This window comes from Cucurbita pepo, chromosome 15 (genome assembly GCF_057944985.1).
Source record: "Cucurbita pepo subsp. pepo isolate OVF chromosome 15, ASM5794498v1, whole genome shotgun sequence".
NCBI lineage: Eukaryota > Viridiplantae > Streptophyta > Magnoliopsida > Cucurbitales > Cucurbitaceae > Cucurbita > Cucurbita pepo.
Window position 1 is genome coordinate 9000926 of NC_141812.1, and position 18899 is coordinate 9019824.

At 34.9% G+C, this 18899-nt stretch overlaps 1 protein-coding gene across 1 annotated transcript in view; it reads left to right on the plus strand.

Moving 5' to 3' along the window:
* Positions 1-18882, plus strand: part of TOR (target of rapamycin) — a 40309-nt gene extending 21427 nt beyond the window's left edge. Inside the window, exons 29-57 of the mRNA XM_023698013.2 lie at positions 961-1032; positions 1119-1253; positions 1394-1455; positions 2266-2363; positions 4203-4312; positions 4385-4558; positions 4657-4722; positions 6326-6394; positions 6490-6600; positions 11047-11187; positions 11290-11415; positions 11515-11680; positions 11754-11968; positions 12452-12658; positions 13668-13781; positions 13865-14068; positions 14357-14437; positions 15561-15635; positions 15726-15792; positions 15886-16046; positions 16163-16336; positions 16456-16584; positions 16665-16748; positions 17244-17305; positions 17389-17461; positions 17546-17680; positions 17988-18161; positions 18232-18497; positions 18720-18882. Of these exons, the coding sequence (XP_023553781.2) occupies positions 961-1032; positions 1119-1253; positions 1394-1455; positions 2266-2363; positions 4203-4312; positions 4385-4558; positions 4657-4722; positions 6326-6394; positions 6490-6600; positions 11047-11187; positions 11290-11415; positions 11515-11680; positions 11754-11968; positions 12452-12658; positions 13668-13781; positions 13865-14068; positions 14357-14437; positions 15561-15635; positions 15726-15792; positions 15886-16046; positions 16163-16336; positions 16456-16584; positions 16665-16748; positions 17244-17305; positions 17389-17461; positions 17546-17680; positions 17988-18161; positions 18232-18497; positions 18720-18738 (3570 nt within the window). The 3' untranslated portion in view covers positions 18739-18882. The remainder of the gene's footprint in view (positions 1-960; positions 1033-1118; positions 1254-1393; positions 1456-2265; positions 2364-4202; positions 4313-4384; positions 4559-4656; positions 4723-6325; positions 6395-6489; positions 6601-11046; positions 11188-11289; positions 11416-11514; positions 11681-11753; positions 11969-12451; positions 12659-13667; positions 13782-13864; positions 14069-14356; positions 14438-15560; positions 15636-15725; positions 15793-15885; positions 16047-16162; positions 16337-16455; positions 16585-16664; positions 16749-17243; positions 17306-17388; positions 17462-17545; positions 17681-17987; positions 18162-18231; positions 18498-18719) is intronic.
* The last annotated feature ends 17 nt before the right edge of the window (positions 18883-18899 follow it).

An 18899-nucleotide genomic window follows, 5' to 3' on the forward strand; every position in this document is an offset into this window, starting at 1 on the left:
ATAGGGGTTGTCCTCTTCTAAGCAAAGGTCAATTTTGGGGGTGAGAGGCACTTGTGGGAACTCTTCAAAGGCCTACCTTCTCATTGAGTTACTCCTTTTAAGTTTATTAAAATTTTGAGTCAAAGATCTCTTTTGTATTTGTTTTTCCCATCTTCCTTGATGGGCTGTCTTACTTGGTTCGAGGGATTCTATATCTTTCAACTCTGATTTTGTACATCGGCATCCACTTATTGTTATCTCTTCCTTGATTTCTTAATTGTTGGCTCCATTTTACCTCGTGTGACTGTTCCCATACAAACCGCTTCATGTTTTTCTCTTTTGCCTTTCTTTTTTCAGCCTGTTCATGCATAGGAAGATAAACTCTTTTGATTTGATACAAAGAGTTAGTCCATGATGTTGGGTTCACATAGGTGTATTTTGTGTAACACCTTGGAGAATTGCTATACTTTGAAGATGCAACTTTGCTTCTTCAACTTAAAATGCATATTTGGAATCTTTTGATATTTTCTTAGCTTATAGTAGTTCATATTACTCAATGGTTGAGTAGGCATTGTTTTAAACCCCCCACGAGTGGGGAAAGAGTTTTGTGGGGATCGGCCTATCTTATGCAACATCGTGGCCAGGAAGAATAGGAAGATTTTTAGGAGGAAAGATCATGGAGGAGGTTTGTTTTTGTAAATATCAATTGCTGCTTAATCTTAATAGTTGGAGTTCTTTTCTTTCGTTCTTTGGTTTGGCATGCTTATTTGTTTTATGAAAGTATGGTTATATGTATATGGGTAGAAAATAACTTTTGTATTCATTAACCTATGATTGATGGCTTTAGGATCTCCTTAATTTTTGGCAGTAAATTATCTCATTTGTACTGATGTTTCAATGCAGCATATTCAAACATCTCGTGCTTATCTCTTAACTGCTATTTTTGTTCTTTGTATTGTGGAATATGTTGGAAATTTGCAGGCGGAGTTTATGGAACATGATGAGAAGCATCTTCCCATTGACATTCGTCTTCTTGGTGCTCTTGCAGAGAAGGTAAACTCTATGTTTCAGTATGAAGTTATAGCTCATGTGTGTTTGAAGAGGAACAAATGGACAATTTATTGTGAGAATTTATTCAGTGTCGTGCATTCGCCAAAGCTCTGCATTACAAAGAAATGGAATTTAGGGATGCGAGTACCAAGAAGATGGATACCAATCCTGTTGCTGTAGTGGAAGCACTTATTCATATAAACAATCAGTTGCACCAACATGAGGTTAACATTTTTTTTTGTTTTTTCTTCCATGCATATAATTTAAGCTAATATTTCATGTGGTTTGACTGCTTACTTTCAATGGATCGTGCTATCTTCAAATATTCATTGCCACTTCAGTGATCTGTGTTTGTGTTTTCTAGGCTGCTGTCGGAATATTGACATATGCTCAACAACATCTGGGGGTTCAGCTGAAAGAGTCCTGGTAACTTAGAATGCTCTGTTTTTTCTTTTTCTTTTTTCCTTTCATATCTTGATATTGAGTATTTTGTTGTTTGAATTATTTGGGGGTTAAGACAATTTTCCAGTTTGGTTATTAGAAGGAATACTAATGAACTCGTGCTTTTTGTTCAGTTTAATTAAATTAAAAGTTCAAAGCTAAAACTGACTCGGACAGCCAATTACAAAAATGAAAATGTTATTGTTTTAACTTTAATGGTTTTCAACTTTTTAATAATATAGTTTTGATTAAATAATGGTTTACGTTAGCTTTGAACATTTTTAAGTTTAATCCATTAAAACCCATTTATTTATTGATATTTGAATTAATCATTTATCTATTGTTAATTTCGATTGACTGTCAGTCAAAGTAGCCGAGTAAAATATTATTTTATTGAAGACAATAAATTTATATATTCACTATTAAGGGTGGGTGATTATGGAACTCAAAATTTTTAACGGGATTGAATTGAAGTTTTGGAGTAGCTTTAGGGTGCCTATGGTGATGATAATAGAGTCCTCCCATAATATAGGAAGTATGAATAATACTTTTGTCTCTCTCAAACATGGGATATTACCAACAACTCACTCCATGGTATAAATCCGCTTTCAGACAACCACTTTGGATTTCTCTGTCAAATGAAATAGTGTAGGTGGGATTTCCTCCATTTCCCTACTATTAGGAATTCATTTACTTGTATTCTCTTGTAATCCTTTAACAATGTAATTGAGCAATGTTAGCTTTAAATTTGGTGGATTTGAAACGAATAGTAATCACCTTATTTGCTATTTTAAGGTATGAGAAGCTGCAACGTTGGGAAGATGCTCTTAAGGCATATACTGCCAAGGCATCCCAAGCATCAAATCCACATCTTGTATTAGATGCCATGTTAGGTTTGTGACTTGTTGACAACTCATTCCTTACACTTATGTCTTGTTCTGTTTCCCTGTTATAAATGTATTTATCCTCTTTTAACTTGTATCATTGAGCAATAAGTTGATTACTTCTGCATATCGATTGCAAGAATGGTGGGGCAGTTTTGATATGAAAAAAAAGGAATTCTGTTACCTAATAATGATCATGTACATTGATTAACTAGTTATATGTGCTCTTTATACTGGAGGAGTAGAAGTCAAACTCGTACTTGTAATTTTGTAAAGAACATTCTACTAAACTAAAATTACAAAATTAAAATTTTACTTCATTAGTTTTAATTAAAATTTTACTTCATTAGTTTTAATGTCCAGCTTTAAAGATGGTAGAGCCAATGATTATTTCTTTGTCTGTATGCAGGTTTAATCTATTTATGACAAAATGTAATTAAACTAAAAATAAACCTCTTGACTAACTTATGGATTTGATGGATTTCAATGGCTCTTAGCCTGGTTTTTTAGTTGTTTTCATACACACACACATATAAAGCCGAAATCAAAAGGAGCCTAACTAAACGAGAAAGGGCATAGTTGCAAAAGGTCGGTGAAGCACTTTAAACACCAAAACTCAAGCAGAAATATGGAACCTAATTAGAGATCACACATCCTCGTTAGATCGCTCAGCCTCTCAAGGTTTTACTGTTTCTCTCACCTCAAAAGCTCCACTAAATCAAGAAACCCCCGCAAGCACTAGAAGTGCATCCTTTTACTGAAGGTAAAAGGGTGGATGAAAGAGCTACTCAACCATAGAACGACCTGTTGGCCGATCTAAATTGAAATCAAATGCCTTAAAGACTTAGCTTTGAACTGAAAAAGCATATTCACATCTTCTGAAAGGTGGTCAAGATCCTCAAACGCATCTTAAGAAGCATCAGCTACGATGGTGCATCTAACTACTAAAAAACTAGGACATGGGCAAGGTGGTCAAGATCCTCAAACTAGAGTAATGACTAGAAATGAAAAACAGTTATCCATACATAAATCCAAAGCCTTCCTCTTAAAGCTCCACAACATCTTCACTTTATCATATGCATCAACATTAAAAATCCACAGCCTCGAAATCTGGTTCACCTAAAGACAAATTAGCTACTTCAAGCATGCTGACATTATCAAAAGAATCAGCATCTCCAGCTGACTTGTTCGCTGGGTTAGAACAATGTCGCACAATCACAAATAGTTGTGAGGGTGTGATTGTGACACTAGACAATGAAGTGAAGTATTCTTCTTGTTCCAATACACCACAACATAGAAAAAAAAGTATTCACTTGGTTGCAATCCATTATCTCCATAGGCCTCTCTCGTCTTTGAGAGTTGAAAATGACAATCCTCTCATGTTGAGCTGCCTTTTAAACTAAATTGATATTAGCAAGATCAGAACATGAATGTAGTAGCCTCAGAATAGGCTGGGATGAATTTTTCCAAACATGGAGTCTGGACAAAAAGTGGGAACTACCTGGCCGTTGATTTTTATAGGAGCACCTCTTAATACTTGCAAAAGTTGAGAAGAAAAAAAAAACGCACATTAGTGGCAAAGCCTGTGAGAAATAAAATTTTATTGACTAGAATGAACCCTCCACCCTAGTCCTCTTTTTCTTAAAAAAAGTGAAAATAAAAAAATGATTAAAAACCCTTATATGATTCTTGATCAATGGCCATTCTTTTAATTCTCTCGTCTTTTCATTAAACAGATATGGAAAACAGTCGGACTACTTGTTGAATTGTATTTATCTTATAATTATGAAAACATTACGGCAACCATTTTTGGAGGTTAATTTTAAATATATTATGAATGTGTAACAGGACGGATGAGATGCCTTGCTGCATTGGCTCGATGGGAAGAGCTTAATAACCTATGCAAGGAGTATTGGACCCCTGCCGAGCCAGCTGCTCGGCTAGAAATGGCTCCAATGGTTAGTATTTGACGTTAACCTAAAAAATATTTTGTCGTTACAATTCTTACTTATTTTCTGAGGGTGCACCAGGCTGCGAGTGCTGCATGGAACATGGGAGAGTGGGACCAAATGGCAGAATATGTTTCTCGGTTAGATGATGGTGATGAAACCAAACTTCGTAGCTTGGGTAACACTGCTGCTAGTGGTGATGGAAGCAGTAGTGGAACTTTCTATAGGGCTGTCTTATTAGTTCGTAAAGGAAAGGTACTGTTAATAAGAACTTTATGTTTGGTACTATTTTGTACTTGTTTTTCCTTCGCATCATTTTCCAAGGGGTTTTGACGCCAGTGTTTCTGTTCCAGTATGATGAAGCACGTGAGTATGTTGACAGAGCTAGAAAATGTTTAGCAACAGAACTTGCTGCTTTGGTTAGTAATCCCTTCCACCCCACCCACCCTCCCACACACCTGACACACACCAACTAAAAAATCTATATCCTATTTTGTACTTTATTGTTTACTATATTGAGTCAAACTTTAATTGATATGCAAATTACAAATTCTAGGGATGCAAGATTTTTTTCCCAAAATAATATAAAGAAGGTTCAGGTGTATGATTGGTTGTAGTAGTAATAATGCACGGGGTAGTTATGAAATGAATTATGGTGAAAATTTGTGTGATACTCTACATGTGCGTTCTTTTGGTGTTAATGATTGTTGTTGCATTCTGCTTCTCATGATTTCATATGTTGTTGGTTTTATGACCTATGTACGATTGACATAACATGTTCGAATGGGTTTAGAGTTCAAAATTCAAGTATGATTCTTTAATGATAGGCCAATGTTAAACCTTCAAACTCTTCCACTTCATAAACACGCTAGTCTGTCAAATAAGCTTTGAGTAATATTGCAACTGAAAAGTTACTTAAATTGCTGAGAACTCAAAGTCCAAGATTAGGCTCCCTGATCTTGTGGACACCAAATATACAGATTCTCCTAACAGGTGTGGTTTCAGATTCAAGTACTTGTTATTTTGGAGTTCTTTGATATTGGGGGAGTTTATCTTGCGCTTTCTACCAATATATTTCTTAAACAATACTTTCTACCGAGACATTTCTTGAGCATCGCTACCAAAATTTTCTTCAGATTCAAGGTTTTAATATTGTCTCCGTGATAGGTGATATCGATGGAGCTTTTCCTCATGTCTAAAATTGTAAAAGCTAAGAAATACGAACACTTTAGTTTAGCTAGCTTGTCTATGTCGGACACTCTGACTATGGTTGGACACTTGTTAGCATGATAAATGTGTTAGATACTAGTTGTACTAAGTCAATAGGTCCAACATTCATTACACATCTATTTAACTCTTGTTATTTGCTTCTAGAGGGATTAGGCAAGGAGATCCACTTTCTTCTTTCCTTTCCTATTTCTCTTGGTAAGCAAAGCCCTTAATGCTCTAGTGGTGAATAATTATTCTAAAGGACTCTTTGGGGGCTTCAAAGTTGGATCCACCAATGTTCGTGTTCCCATTCTTCAATTTGCAAATGATACGCTAGTTTTTTGGAAGTATGATGATTCGATGCTTGAAGTTTTCTAAGAACAGAATGAACGATTCTCAGGTCTCAACTTATCTTAATTCCGCATTAACGCAGGATAAGAAAGGATGGCATTAGCTTTTACAATGTGTTTAGTTGTCTGTTTCTGTTAGTTTCCAGGTGTACAGGCTGGTTTTTAAACTTTAGTTTGGGGAGAGGGATTTATTCATTTTCTTTTTGATCATGTTGTTAATGACGGGGCCTACCAGGTCTTTGGACTTGTCTGTTAAGAACTGCACATTATCATCCTAAGGAGCATGCTATGATTCATATTACATGGAATAAGGTTCAGGGAACTCAACATTTCTATTTAGATGAGATCGACTTCTACTAATCCACATAAGCATATGATATGGTCCAAGTTATATTATGTTCTTATTTGCATAATTTGATTGCACTTTATTTTGGGGTACTTTAACTAGACATCTGTATTCTAGGTACTGGAGAGTTATGAGCGTGCTTATAGCAATATGGTCAGAGTTCAGCAGCTTTCAGAACTAGAGGAGGTGGATTTATGAATAACAAATACCATTTTATTCCTACATCATATTTTTCTTCTTTATTTAAGGCAACGGTTATTTTATGATTGGTGTTCAATTAGGTTATTGATTACTGCACCCTTCCTGTTGGGAATTCCGTTGCTGAAGGACGACGAGCTCTTATTCGAAATATGTGGACAGAACGCATACAAGGAGCAAAACGGAATGTTGAGGTACTGATGCATTTTCCTATTCTTTATTTTTTTATATTTGCTCTGAGGTATGGGCTAGATATAATTTTTTGACATCCCACCTTTGATACGATGCAGACCCAACAGTCAATGGTTTTAGCTTACCATCTTACTTGGACTAAATTGTCTTTCTATTCAAACATTCAAATTTAGCATTTTTCGAGAATTAGTCTCTTTTCATTTCTTCAATGAAAATTTCCGTTCCTTTTTTTTTTCAGAAAAAAAAAAAAAAAAAAAAAAAAAAAAAAAAAAAGAATCTTGCTACGAATAAGAACACACAAAAATAAACTTAGTGAGGTTTTGGTTGAGGTTGCTGGGTTTGTAACTCTTTCGACACAACCAGTTAATAAAGATGATATCTCGTTCATAACCAAGCTCCAGCCATGAACGTTTTGTAGCAACAATGCTTGGTGGATAGAATGATCTTTTTCTGTATTCTAGTTTCAAATTGACGTTATCCCCAACCACCACCCTGATTTTGGAGGTTATTTTGTAGTATGTGATTGTTATTTTGTAATTTTCTTTCTTGATCTATTGTTATTTTAGTTTGATTGGTTTGCTTGAATCCTCTTTAAATAGGCGGTTATTCTCTTGTATTGTTTTTCTTGAAAACAGAAAATAATTTCATGATAATGAAATGAAACAAGGGAGTTAGTGTCCCAACCACCTTAAGGTATATTACAAGAATGGTCTCCGACTTAAAGTTCAAGAAGAAAGACTATGATCTCTAAAAGAATGTTGGTGTTTACACCAATATAGAATACTAAAATAAGGGTAAAATAAACTTTTAGTCCTCGAAGTTTGGGTTTGGTGTCTATATGGTCCTTGAAATTTCAAAAACGACATTGTTAGTCTCAGAAGTTGGAGAAATAATTCAGAAATGGTCTAACAGAAAGCTGATGCATCCGGAAAATTGTTTACTGTGTTTCGCTGATTTGCCAAAAAGAATATTAAATTAATGATTTTATTTATTTATTTATTTTTGTGATTAGACTTCCTTCCTCTCTCTCTCTGCCTTCCACTATTCTTTTTACAGGATTAATTATGTTTGTACTCATTAGTCAGAGCACTATTCTCTTAGCACATTTTTAAAATAATTTGAATTTTGTGTTCTTTATTCAAATACCTCCACATTTCTTGATTATTTAAGTTAATTTTTAAAGTCTAGTATTTTTTTTCTCTTATAGATAATATTTATAATTATATTTCTAAATGCACCTTAGTTCACTTAAGTGAAGCCTTCTTATCGCCTTTTGCTTTGAGGCAATTAAGAGGCCATCTCGGGCTTTGGAAACACAGATATCAACCACCTTTAGATATGAAGACATTTCCTGCTATGTAGCTTGTGCTGGATTTTTTCGACAATAGGCTGCCAAATGGGTGGACTCTTCAGATTTCAACCGTAAGCATGGTCAAGAACCTTGGTTGATTCTGATGCCTTCTCAAAGGTTTTGATGAGATTAAACATTTTCTAATGTAGTGTTAATACTAGAAAATAAGTGTGTCATCCACAAATCACAAACAATTAGTTGGAGGAAAGATGTGTCACTGGTGGCTGTCTTGAGTTTACCCATATTTGTAATTTGTTATATTATATGCTAAATCATCAATAGGTTACTATAAATTTAATTATTCCTAACACTCTGCTCGTGGGCTTGAAAGTTTGTAAATGCCCAACAAGTGTAAATCAATAGTGATTGGAGAGGAAATGACATTAGTAGAGTTCGAACACAAGACCCTTTGATAACATGCTAAATCGTCAATCAACCTTCTCCATATTGGTTTGAGAATCAGTTCTTTCATGCGAGTATAAGCATTCATTTGAGTAGTTTTGGAGATTTCCCCCCATGATGTTTGCTTACATCAAATTGGTATAAGAGAATCTCATGAGAGGGCTTGATGGTCGGGCAAAGGGTTCCCACCTCCTGAAGTGATGTAGTTCAATCCGTTTAGAGATTTTAGAGTGGAACTCCACCATAATTCATTGACAATCTTTTTCACCAAGAACACTTGCCATATGCTTACTGTTAGTTGATCAAAATTCAATGTACGGAAGGTACAATGACCAAATAGTTGGATTAACTAATCTTGAATCTTTCTAATTGCACGGTCAAAGAGGGCAAATAGAAGGTAATGACCATAATCTTCATTAAAATGACAAGAACAACCAACATTACCAGCAAGAATGGTTAAGAGAGCACACCTTTAAGAAATCGTTCAGAACCTTTTTCATCATGATAAACTCCAAGAATGCTAAAATGAAAGGACTTTGGTCAAAGATTCCAATTGTGCCAGCAAAGAAGAGGTGTTTTTTCATGGGTTTTTGAATACCTTCGTCATGTTCATGATCATACAATTTTGAAGAATGTAGGGAACAATCTTTCCATGGATTTGAGGAATATTTCAATGTCAGAGGTTGAATTCTTGTTTTGAATGGAAAGACTTTTTGCTGAAAATGAAGTATCAACCAAAACAAGGAGATTTTCAGCTTAGATATTATGTCATTTTAAGCATCTGAGCGTCAAAGGACCAATTTTACAGTTTTATAATTATTTGGAAGTTTGATAAATGTTGTATTGGAGTTTTGATGTGCTTAAAACAGTATACTCCACTTGAGTGTTTTCTATCATTGGAAGAAGTAGTTTAAAGTAAGGTTTCTAACTTCATATCTTGTAGACTAGTAGGCGTGTTATTCTTTCTAAGGAGGGCAGGAATGGATCCTCTATAAAAAGGAGGATCTATTGTGCGAGGATTGTTCCTTTTTGTTATTTTAGTTTGATTAGTTAACTTGAATGCTCAGATTCATTCTTTGTACTGAGAGATTTTTGAAATCATATTAAACATTCTTTTGAGGATTCTAGTAAATTTTCTCCATTGATGTTTGGTTGCATCAGAAAAAATGAGTTTTAAGTCACAGTGACTACCTACCTAAGATTTAGCATCCAACGAGTTACCTTAGCAACTAAATCTAAAAGTAATACATGAAAATATTCAAGGTGTGCAAGCTAGCGTGAACAACCATAGATACTTTTTTAAAAATTGAAGTTATGCCCAACTAGACTCTTTTGACTTGTTAAGAGATGAGAGAAGTTTTATATAGTTCAGTTGATTTGAAAAAATTTCCATGAATTTCCCAAAAGGGACAGTCTTATTTTAATCAAAGAGTGCATCAGTCTTAGTGAGAAAAATGTGCACTCTGCCAATGGTAATTGGAAGGAGCTTTATGATCTTGTAGTTTGATAAAAAGAGGAATTCCGACAACTTCCGCGGAAAAAGAGGCATTCACCTATTACAGCAGAGATAGTGCGATTTTCTTTTCTTTACCGCTCTCCGTCTTAGTAGAGTAGAAAGACACAGTATTCGGGATAGAAAGAAAACAACAATAAATAATTGAAATAAATCCACGCTTCTCTTCTTGGAGGTGCAATTTTCAAATACAAAAATAACGCCTGATGTCGCCCCCATTAATGTAACCTCAGATCCTTTCATTGTCGATTCTAGTATCGAGCGAAAGGTGTAATAACTATAATCAATCAAGATGTACATCTCATGTGGCTCATGATTTTTAGACTTGAATCAATTGCTCTACGCATCAAACAATCAAGTCTTGAATTTGATAGTACTCAAGTTAATTGCTGGTAAGCTGTGTTTCTGAATGCTAACCAGGACAACATTTGTGGCATATTAATGATAATTACTAAGCCTTGATATAACTTTAATTAATTCCTTGAATTTCTTCATGAGATGGCTAGCTAAATTTCTGGGTGAAACGCTGAATTGCTATTATATGATATTAATGTATTCATAACAATGTAATGCGGAGCATATATACCATGTTAATCAATTTCCAAAAGTAGACGGTATGAATTACCTATTTGGCTTAGTGAACCATCAAATGTTGTTTATAATTATTAATCTGTTCATGTTTCCTCGAGTAACTGCAAAAATTCCAAGTAAAAATGCCTAATTTCTACGTTTTTTATGGACCTTAGAGGTGATGTATGATGGAATTGTATTCCACGTTAAAAAGTTCTCAAGAATATAGAGAATTCATGACACGTTTACCGAAAGTCTTCTCTTCAATAAAAATAAATTTTGCATGTTCTTGTTAAACTAGACCCCAAAAGATGACAGGTCAGAGTAAATTTAATGGTTTTCTTCTTTTTCAACTGACTCCATCACTTATGGGTTAGTAAATAAGTATGGGACCCTATAAGTGAACTATTAAAACAGGAATATTGTTGCAAAGGTTTGAACTTTGAATCATTTGCTCTCATAATATCAGGTTATCACTAGATCCAAAGGTTAAGTGAAAAGTTTAATTTTCTCTTTATATATTCTCTTGACTATTATTTCTAAATATTGATTTTATCGCATTATTATATCTATCTAAAATTAGCTGGCTTACCGTTCCAATCAATTTGGTAGGTCTGGCAAGCAGTATTGGCTATTAGAGCCCTTGTGCTGCCTCCAACAGAAGATATTGAGACATGGCTAAAGTTTGCTTCTCTTTGTCGGAAAAGTGGGAGAGTCAGCCAGGCTAGATCTACTCTTGTTAAGCTCTTACAGGTCAGTGTTCTATATTTATTTTATATGTGTAAGAACTAATACTTGTTGCTGCTTCTAGTTCTACAATTTTCTTCTCACAACATTACTCTTGGTTTTGTACAGTACGATCCTGAAACATCTGAAAATGGATGGTATTCTGGGCCACCTCAAGTAATGTTTGCATACTTGAAATACCAATGGTCACTTGGGGAGGATATTAAACGCAAGGAAGCATTTGCTAGGTTACAAGTAAGATCTTCTCCACCAGTAAAATAGCGTCTAACTGTATTCCCTACGATTTACTTCAATACTTGTCCTACATAGTTGAATTGCAACTCTCTCCTCTAGGTTTTGTCTAGGGAGCTATCATCTTCACCTATTATCCAACCTGTCAAGCCAAGTAGCTTATCAAGTGGTAGAAGTTCAACTGCACCACTGCTTGCTCGTGTATGCCTTGAACTTGGAACCTGGCAATGGGCCCTATCTCCTGGATTAGATGATGATTCTATACAAGGTAGTATTGCCTTCATTAATTTAATCTTTGGTTTTTAGCCATTGCTTATTTCTCTTGCTGATGGTTTTTGTAGAAATTCTGACCGCGTTTCAGAATGCCACCCAGTGTGCGAATACTTGGGCAAAGGCATGGCATATGTGGGCGTTGTTTAATACAGCCGTGATGTCTCATTATACAATGAGAGGATTTCCTGATGTTGCAGCACAGTTCGTTGTTGCTGCAGTTACAGGATATTTTCACTCTATAGCATGTGCTGCAAATTCTAAAGGTGTTGATGACAGTTTACAGGTATAGAATTCCATATGCAGGTTTTAAATAAATTTCTAGGCCTTCTAATGAGGTCTCATTTAGATGATGTCTTTATCACATTTAGGAACTAGACATAGTTATATGCAGGTAAATGTGAACACTTTGGTTAGGTCAGCCATATCTAGTTTCTTTATTCACTACTGCATTTTGCTATCAAATTGTTGCCTTATGAATTTTCTGAGTTTCAATCCATAAGAACTGACTGATTTGACATTATAATAATGGCTTATTATGTTGAGAAAAATATGGAGAGTGCACATTTTAACGTAGTTTATGTTGAAGTATAAGAATCTGTTGAATTATTTTAAATATCTTGAATCACAAAGGTCTTTGTTCGAGCTTTATTTTATCTTATGCTTTGTTCAAAGAAATCATTTATCCGTCATGCTTTTTGCATTTTCTTGATCAAGCTCCTTTTACTGGTTTATGTAATTTCAAATTTGGTCTCTCTATCTTCTTCAGGATATCCTCCGTCTTCTCACTTTATGGTTCAACCATGGAGCTACTGCAGATGTCCAAATGGCACTACAAAAAGGGTTTGCTCATGTAAATATCAACACATGGCTGGTAGTTTTACCTCAGATAATTGCAAGGATACATTCAAATAACCATGCAGTAAGAGAACTCATACAGTCACTATTGGTTCGAATTGGGCAAAGTCATCCTCAGGTTTGTTTCATATATCATCCTTTTGGCATTATTTTAGTATCAAGTATTTACATCGTGGTTTTCTTCTGCACATCTGATTTTCCTTCTTCTCTTGATATAAATTTGTATTTATGAGTTTAAGCTGTTTGCTCCCCAAAAGTGTGGCCATGCAGAGGTGTCCTTAGTGAAATGTGCCTTATTTTTTATTTATTTTTACCTTCTAGGATGAAATTAAGAAATATTCTTTAAAATTGCCCCAAAACCACCCCCCCCCCCCCCCCAATTTCATATAGAAGCTATAATTTTATAAGCATTTGGTTAGTGATCTAAAAACATATATTTGAAAACAAGGGATTTAATGAAAAACAAAGTTGTATTTCGTAGTTCCATTTTTTTATGTTTCAAAGAAGGTTCTGAAACCGAATCCCAATTTAAACAAATTTTTAAAATGTGTTTGACTATACATATATCGACCATAAACATAGACATAATCCAAATTGCACACCAAACCGACCCTTCTGAATTTTTCATTGCCTCATTATTTGCAATTCATTGTGTATGTATTTTGTCTACTTTCTTTTTTTTCTTTTTTTTTTTTGGGGTGCAACACACAAAAAATAGTTGGACTGTTGTCTTTTAGTATGCTTCATACTTACATATAATTTTGGAAACTTCCAACACCTGTTAAACCATTTGATTGAACATATATTTGAATATAAAATGAGGGCTTCTAGTCCACTTTGACTTTGATTGCTATTCATGGTGAAAAATTCCTCCTGAAATAGCTTACTGGCAGAATTGTTATCTGAGAATATTTGGTATTTAATTTCGTTATATTAGGTTTGTGTTTTTTATGTTGCAATTGCTGTTTTTTATGTTGCAGTTGTGAAATTCATTATTATCAGAAACGAGTGTTGTGAACTTTAATTTTCCCTCAATGCATGTATAACTTTCACTATCTAGTTCATCCGTGTATGTAAATAGTATCGAGATTTTGAAGTTGGCATTAAAGTGTTTTTTTTTTTAACAGGCCCTCATGTACCCTCTCCTTGTAGCATGTAAATCAATTAGCAATTTACGGCGAGCTGCAGCTCAAGAAGTTGTTGACAAAGTTCGACAACATAGTGGTGTTCTTGTTGATCAGGTTCTTTTCGTGTAAAATAATTTAACTAATTTGTACTGTAGGCCCTTATTTAATCGTTAAGCTATACATATTTTTACCTATAGGCTCAACTTGTTTCTAAAGAATTGATTCGAGTTGCCATACTTTGGCATGAAACATGGCATGAGGCTCTAGAGGAAGCCAGTCGTTTGTACTTTGGTGAACATAATATTGAGGGGATGCTCAAGGTTTTGGAGCCCTTGCATGAAATGCTTGAAGACGGGGCTATGAAGAATAACACAACGATAAAGGAAAGGGCATTCATTGAGGTTGTATATTTAGTTTTTCTTCTCTCTATTTTTAGTGTTACAAAACTTATCAATTCAATATTTGGTTGTGGTGTCGCTACTATTTTTTTTCTCTGTTCATTGCGTAAAACTTTTAATGCTTTTAGTTTAAGAGATGTTGACACGTATTACCACTTAATTGTTTATCCCATGTGTTGTAAATAAATTTAGCCATCTGATAGTAAAAGTTTCCCAACTATTGGTTATCGTTGATAAGGTTTTAGATTTTCATATTTCTTGTAGTCTAAATCATTATGTACTTGTTCTCAGGCATATCGCCGCGAGTTGCTTGAAGCCTATGAATGTTGCATGAAATATAAGAAAACCGGGAAAGATGCCGAACTTACTCAGGTCTGTTATCTGCTCCCCATTCTCTCCATTAAAGATATTTATTTGCTACTTTTCTTTGTCCAGATTCCCTTTTTTTCTAATGCATGTTACTGTAAATGTATGTTTGCTGCACAAGACTGTCGATTTTATCTCTATTATTTATAACTTTGAGAAAAGTAGATATTCCCACGATCATATTGTTGTGTTCAACAACCTCCTACATACTCCCCATTTTCTTCAAGAGTCTCTCCGTGAACTGACTTACATTTCACGTGACCAGGTTTCCCTCCTTCCTGCTTTCTGAACTCGTTGTTTCCTTGACAATAAGCATTTCAACTTTTTAAAACAAGTTCAATTTTCTTAGTATTAATCTCATGTCCACATTAGTGATATTTTGTTACTATTTTGTTATATTTCATTGACTTTTTTAATAGTATAATTGAAATATCCATTCACTTGATGTCAAATTCATGGACATGTGGTAATGTTTATGGAAATATTGTCATGCTATGAAAATTTAATACCTAACAACAACTAAATTGTTTAACTGCCATAATGATTAAGTGGTCTACTATACTTTGCCAGAATACTCTTCTATATTTTAATTTATACCTAAAATTATGAACGACAATATTATCAGAAATTCTCTTGGATCATATTGAAGTTTCATATATTTTAAATTAGATCATTACATGTATCACTCTTGAAAATCTGTCACCAAATACAAATAATTCGCAAGTCTTGTGCACATCATAGGTTACTTCTTTTCAGATTATTTGTCTTATAATTTGTAACATTAATCAAATATAAGTACCAAAATTAATAATTTCTAAGCTATTTTCAAATTATCAAATTAAGAAAGGCAAAAGTGGTATCTAAAAGTTATTTTCAACATTTTCTGTAGTTAACGATATATTGTGTCTAACCTAATCTCACTTCATCTCTTTCCCTTGGGGCTTTAACGAGCTTTGTGCATCATTATACCTGGTACCTTGTAATGGATACAATTCATGAGCTGTGTTATTTTCTAATAAATAATTGTAATAGATACAGTTTAGTGGGTTTTAGTTTCTGTCTACCTGCGTGGCTTTGCTTTTGCTTCTTGCTTGTAGTGGACCTAACAGCGTCAACATTATGTGGTCAGGCTTGGGATCTGTATTACCATGTATTTAGAAGAATAGATAAGCAACTTCAGAGCCTTACAACTCTGGACCTTCAGGTTAGTTTACCTTTTTAAACCAAAGTTTTTTTTTACACTTTTATCTTAGTATGCAAGTGACATTGATCTTGTCACTACGTTGTATTGTAGTCTGTTTCACCAGAGTTACTAGAATGTCGTAATCTGGAGCTTGCAGTTCCGGGTACTTATCGTGCAGGTACGTTAACATATGGGTTTTTAGCATATGATTGTTGGAGGACATATTGACATAGCACAATTATTTCTTACACATCTTATTTTCATATTCTAGAGTCACCTGTCGTGACAATTGCATCATTTGCAACCCAGCTTGTTGTGATAACATCAAAACAGCGGCCCCGAAAGTTAACGATTCATGGAAGTGATGGTGAGGATTATGCATTCTTACTGAAGGGGCACGAAGACTTACGGCAAGATGAGCGTGTCATGCAGGTATTGTGCCCTAAAATTTCGGCACAATTGCATAGTTTCCAAGATTTAAGCTTTTACTTTTTGCATTGGAAGTTCACTTATTTTAGCTACCCTTTACTAACCCTGGCTTTGTCCAGCTTTTTGGTTTGGTTAATACTTTGCTGGACAATTCAAGAAAAACTGCTGAAAAGGATCTTTCCATTCAACGGTATGACGTCATTCCACTATCGCCAAATAGTGGATTGATTGGTTGGGTCCCACATTGTGACACCCTGCATCAACTTATCCGTGAGTATAGAGATGCTAGGAAGGTCAGTTGACGTTTACTGGAAGCATCCTAAAATTGGGAATTCATTTCTTTTAGTATGAGGCTGTAGTGTCTATTTTTATTCATCGCTTTGATTATTAAAATATTGCTTTGTGGTTTCAGATAACCTTGAACCAAGAGCACAAATACATGCTTAGTTTTGCCCCCGATTATGATCATTTACCGCTCATAGCTAAAGTGGAAGTGTTTGAGTATGCATTACACAATACCGAAGGAAATGACCTTTCAAAGGTACTCCTCCATGTTTTGTTACTGTTTTATAACTTGCTTGAATTTTCTTTGAAGATATGATCTCAGCGTAGCTTTTGTAGGTTCTATGGTTGAAAAGTCGCACATCTGAGGTATGGTTAGAGAGGAGGACCAATTATACCCGAAGTTTGGCAGTCATGAGTATGGTATGTTAATTGATGCTTATTTATTTATTTGTTCATTTACTTTTCATGGTTCTTTCTAGCCAAAGACAGCTGCTTAAGTTTAACGATCTTTGTCTATGAGTTCGTGCCATTCAGTACTCTTAGTCAAGGTTAATTGATATTTACTTCCTTCCAGCTTAAAGAACTCTTGTTCTATGGTTTTGGGGGAAAGTAGATATTTACGTCCTTTTTGTTACTTCCCTAGAGATGACTCCATTTTGTTATACATTTCATGTCATCGATGGAATTGTCTCTTACAAGGAAAAAAAAAAGGGAAGAAAATAAAACAATAAATAAATATAAACAATTACAATTAAAAAATTTAAAAGAAGAAAGTGGTGGCCACTGATTCAATTGCTAGCGACATCCGACTTGCTTACTTAACCTTTGGCTTGTTTGCTATACCCATTTATCTTTATTTATTGCTTTTTTTTATTTATTTTGTTCTTTGATCTCAGGATTATAATTTTTTTTCAGGTTGGTTACCTTCTTGGTTTGGGTGATCGACACCCAAGTAACCTTATGCTGCACCGTTATACGTATGTTTTTTTAATACTAGTATGCTAATTGATTTGTTGCTTAGATATATTCTCATTTTCCTTGGCTTTTGAGGCTTTTGCAGTGGTAAGATCTTGCACATTGATTTTGGCGATTGTTTTGAAGCTTCAATGAACAGAGAAAAGTTTCCTGAGAAGGTCTTTTCTCAACTTCTAGTTTCTCATGTTTAGTTTTTACTTCCAAGATTTCCCATTTTTAATCTCTTGTTTGTCATGATAAAGGTACCCTTCCGATTGACTAGAATGCTTGTCAAAGCTATGGAGGTTAGTGGTATAGAGGGAAACTTCCGTTCCACTTGTGAAAATGTGATGCAGGTTCTTCGATCAAACAAGGATAGTGTTATGGCTATGATGGAGGTATTGTCATGACAACTGACTTTTATTATTAGGCGTACTTTATAACTAATGAGGTATAGTTATGAAAAACAGACTATTGTCATGCTTCTCTGTATAGGCCGCATCAAAAGTTTTTCCTTACTCCATATTCTTGAATGAAATAGATCTATGTAATTTTTTTCCATTTCACTTCTTTGATTGAGCGCATATACTGTAATTTACTGTTCTCTCTCTCTCTCTCTCTCTCTCTCTCTCTCTCTCTCTCTCTCTGTTTCAATACGTTATAGAAGTAGAGGTAACTAGCCCTTTTAACTTTTATTGTTCTCAGGCTTTTGTTCACGACCCTCTCATAAATTGGCGTCTTTTCAACTTCAATGAAGTCCCTCAAATGTCGATGTTTTCGAGCACTCATGCTCCTCCAGTTGTGAATGCTGAAGATTCTGCTCAAAGTCGTGAACTTCTTCAACCTCAACGAGGCGCTCGTGAAAGAGAGCTTCTTCAGGTAAAAACTTGAAACATCAACATTCTTAAGTTTTCTTAGGATGATGCTAATCATCCTTCACATTGTGTAGGCTGTTAATCAACTTGGTGATGCCAACGAGGTCTTGAATGAGCGTGCTGTTGTTGTGATGGCTCGTATGAGCAATAAACTAACTGGACGGGATTTCCCCACTTGTTCGTCTATGTCGACTGCTTCTGTTCAGCTTGCAGTAGACCACAGCACCTTAATAGCTGGGGATTCCCGTGAAGTTGATCATGGTCTCTCTGTTAAGGTTCAAGTTGAGAAGTTGATTGGCCAAGCTACATCGCACGAAAACTTATGTCAAAACTACGTCGGGTACGTCAAAGTTCATTCCTCTTTTTCTTGCCTCTCTTCATCCTCCTATTATATATATCCCTCTACAGCATCAGTATCAGTGAAAAACCAATGTACTAACATCTTTTATAAAACGTCGCCATCCTGCAACGGTTGGAGTGTATGTATGTTTAAATCATATTATTGTCATAACTATCTATCTAGTGTATTAACATCCAACTGCAACTGCTGTTCTTCGTGCAGGTGGTGCCCCTTTTGGTAAATCCGGAAGCAACACTTCATTTGTATATCAGTTCCTGTACATATCATTTCTTTATGTAAATTATGTAAGCATGTTCTTGTAAACCATGTACACAACAACACCTTACGTAAAATATATAATCTTAATAATTCTGGGTTTAATTTATCCTTAATTTGTGGATC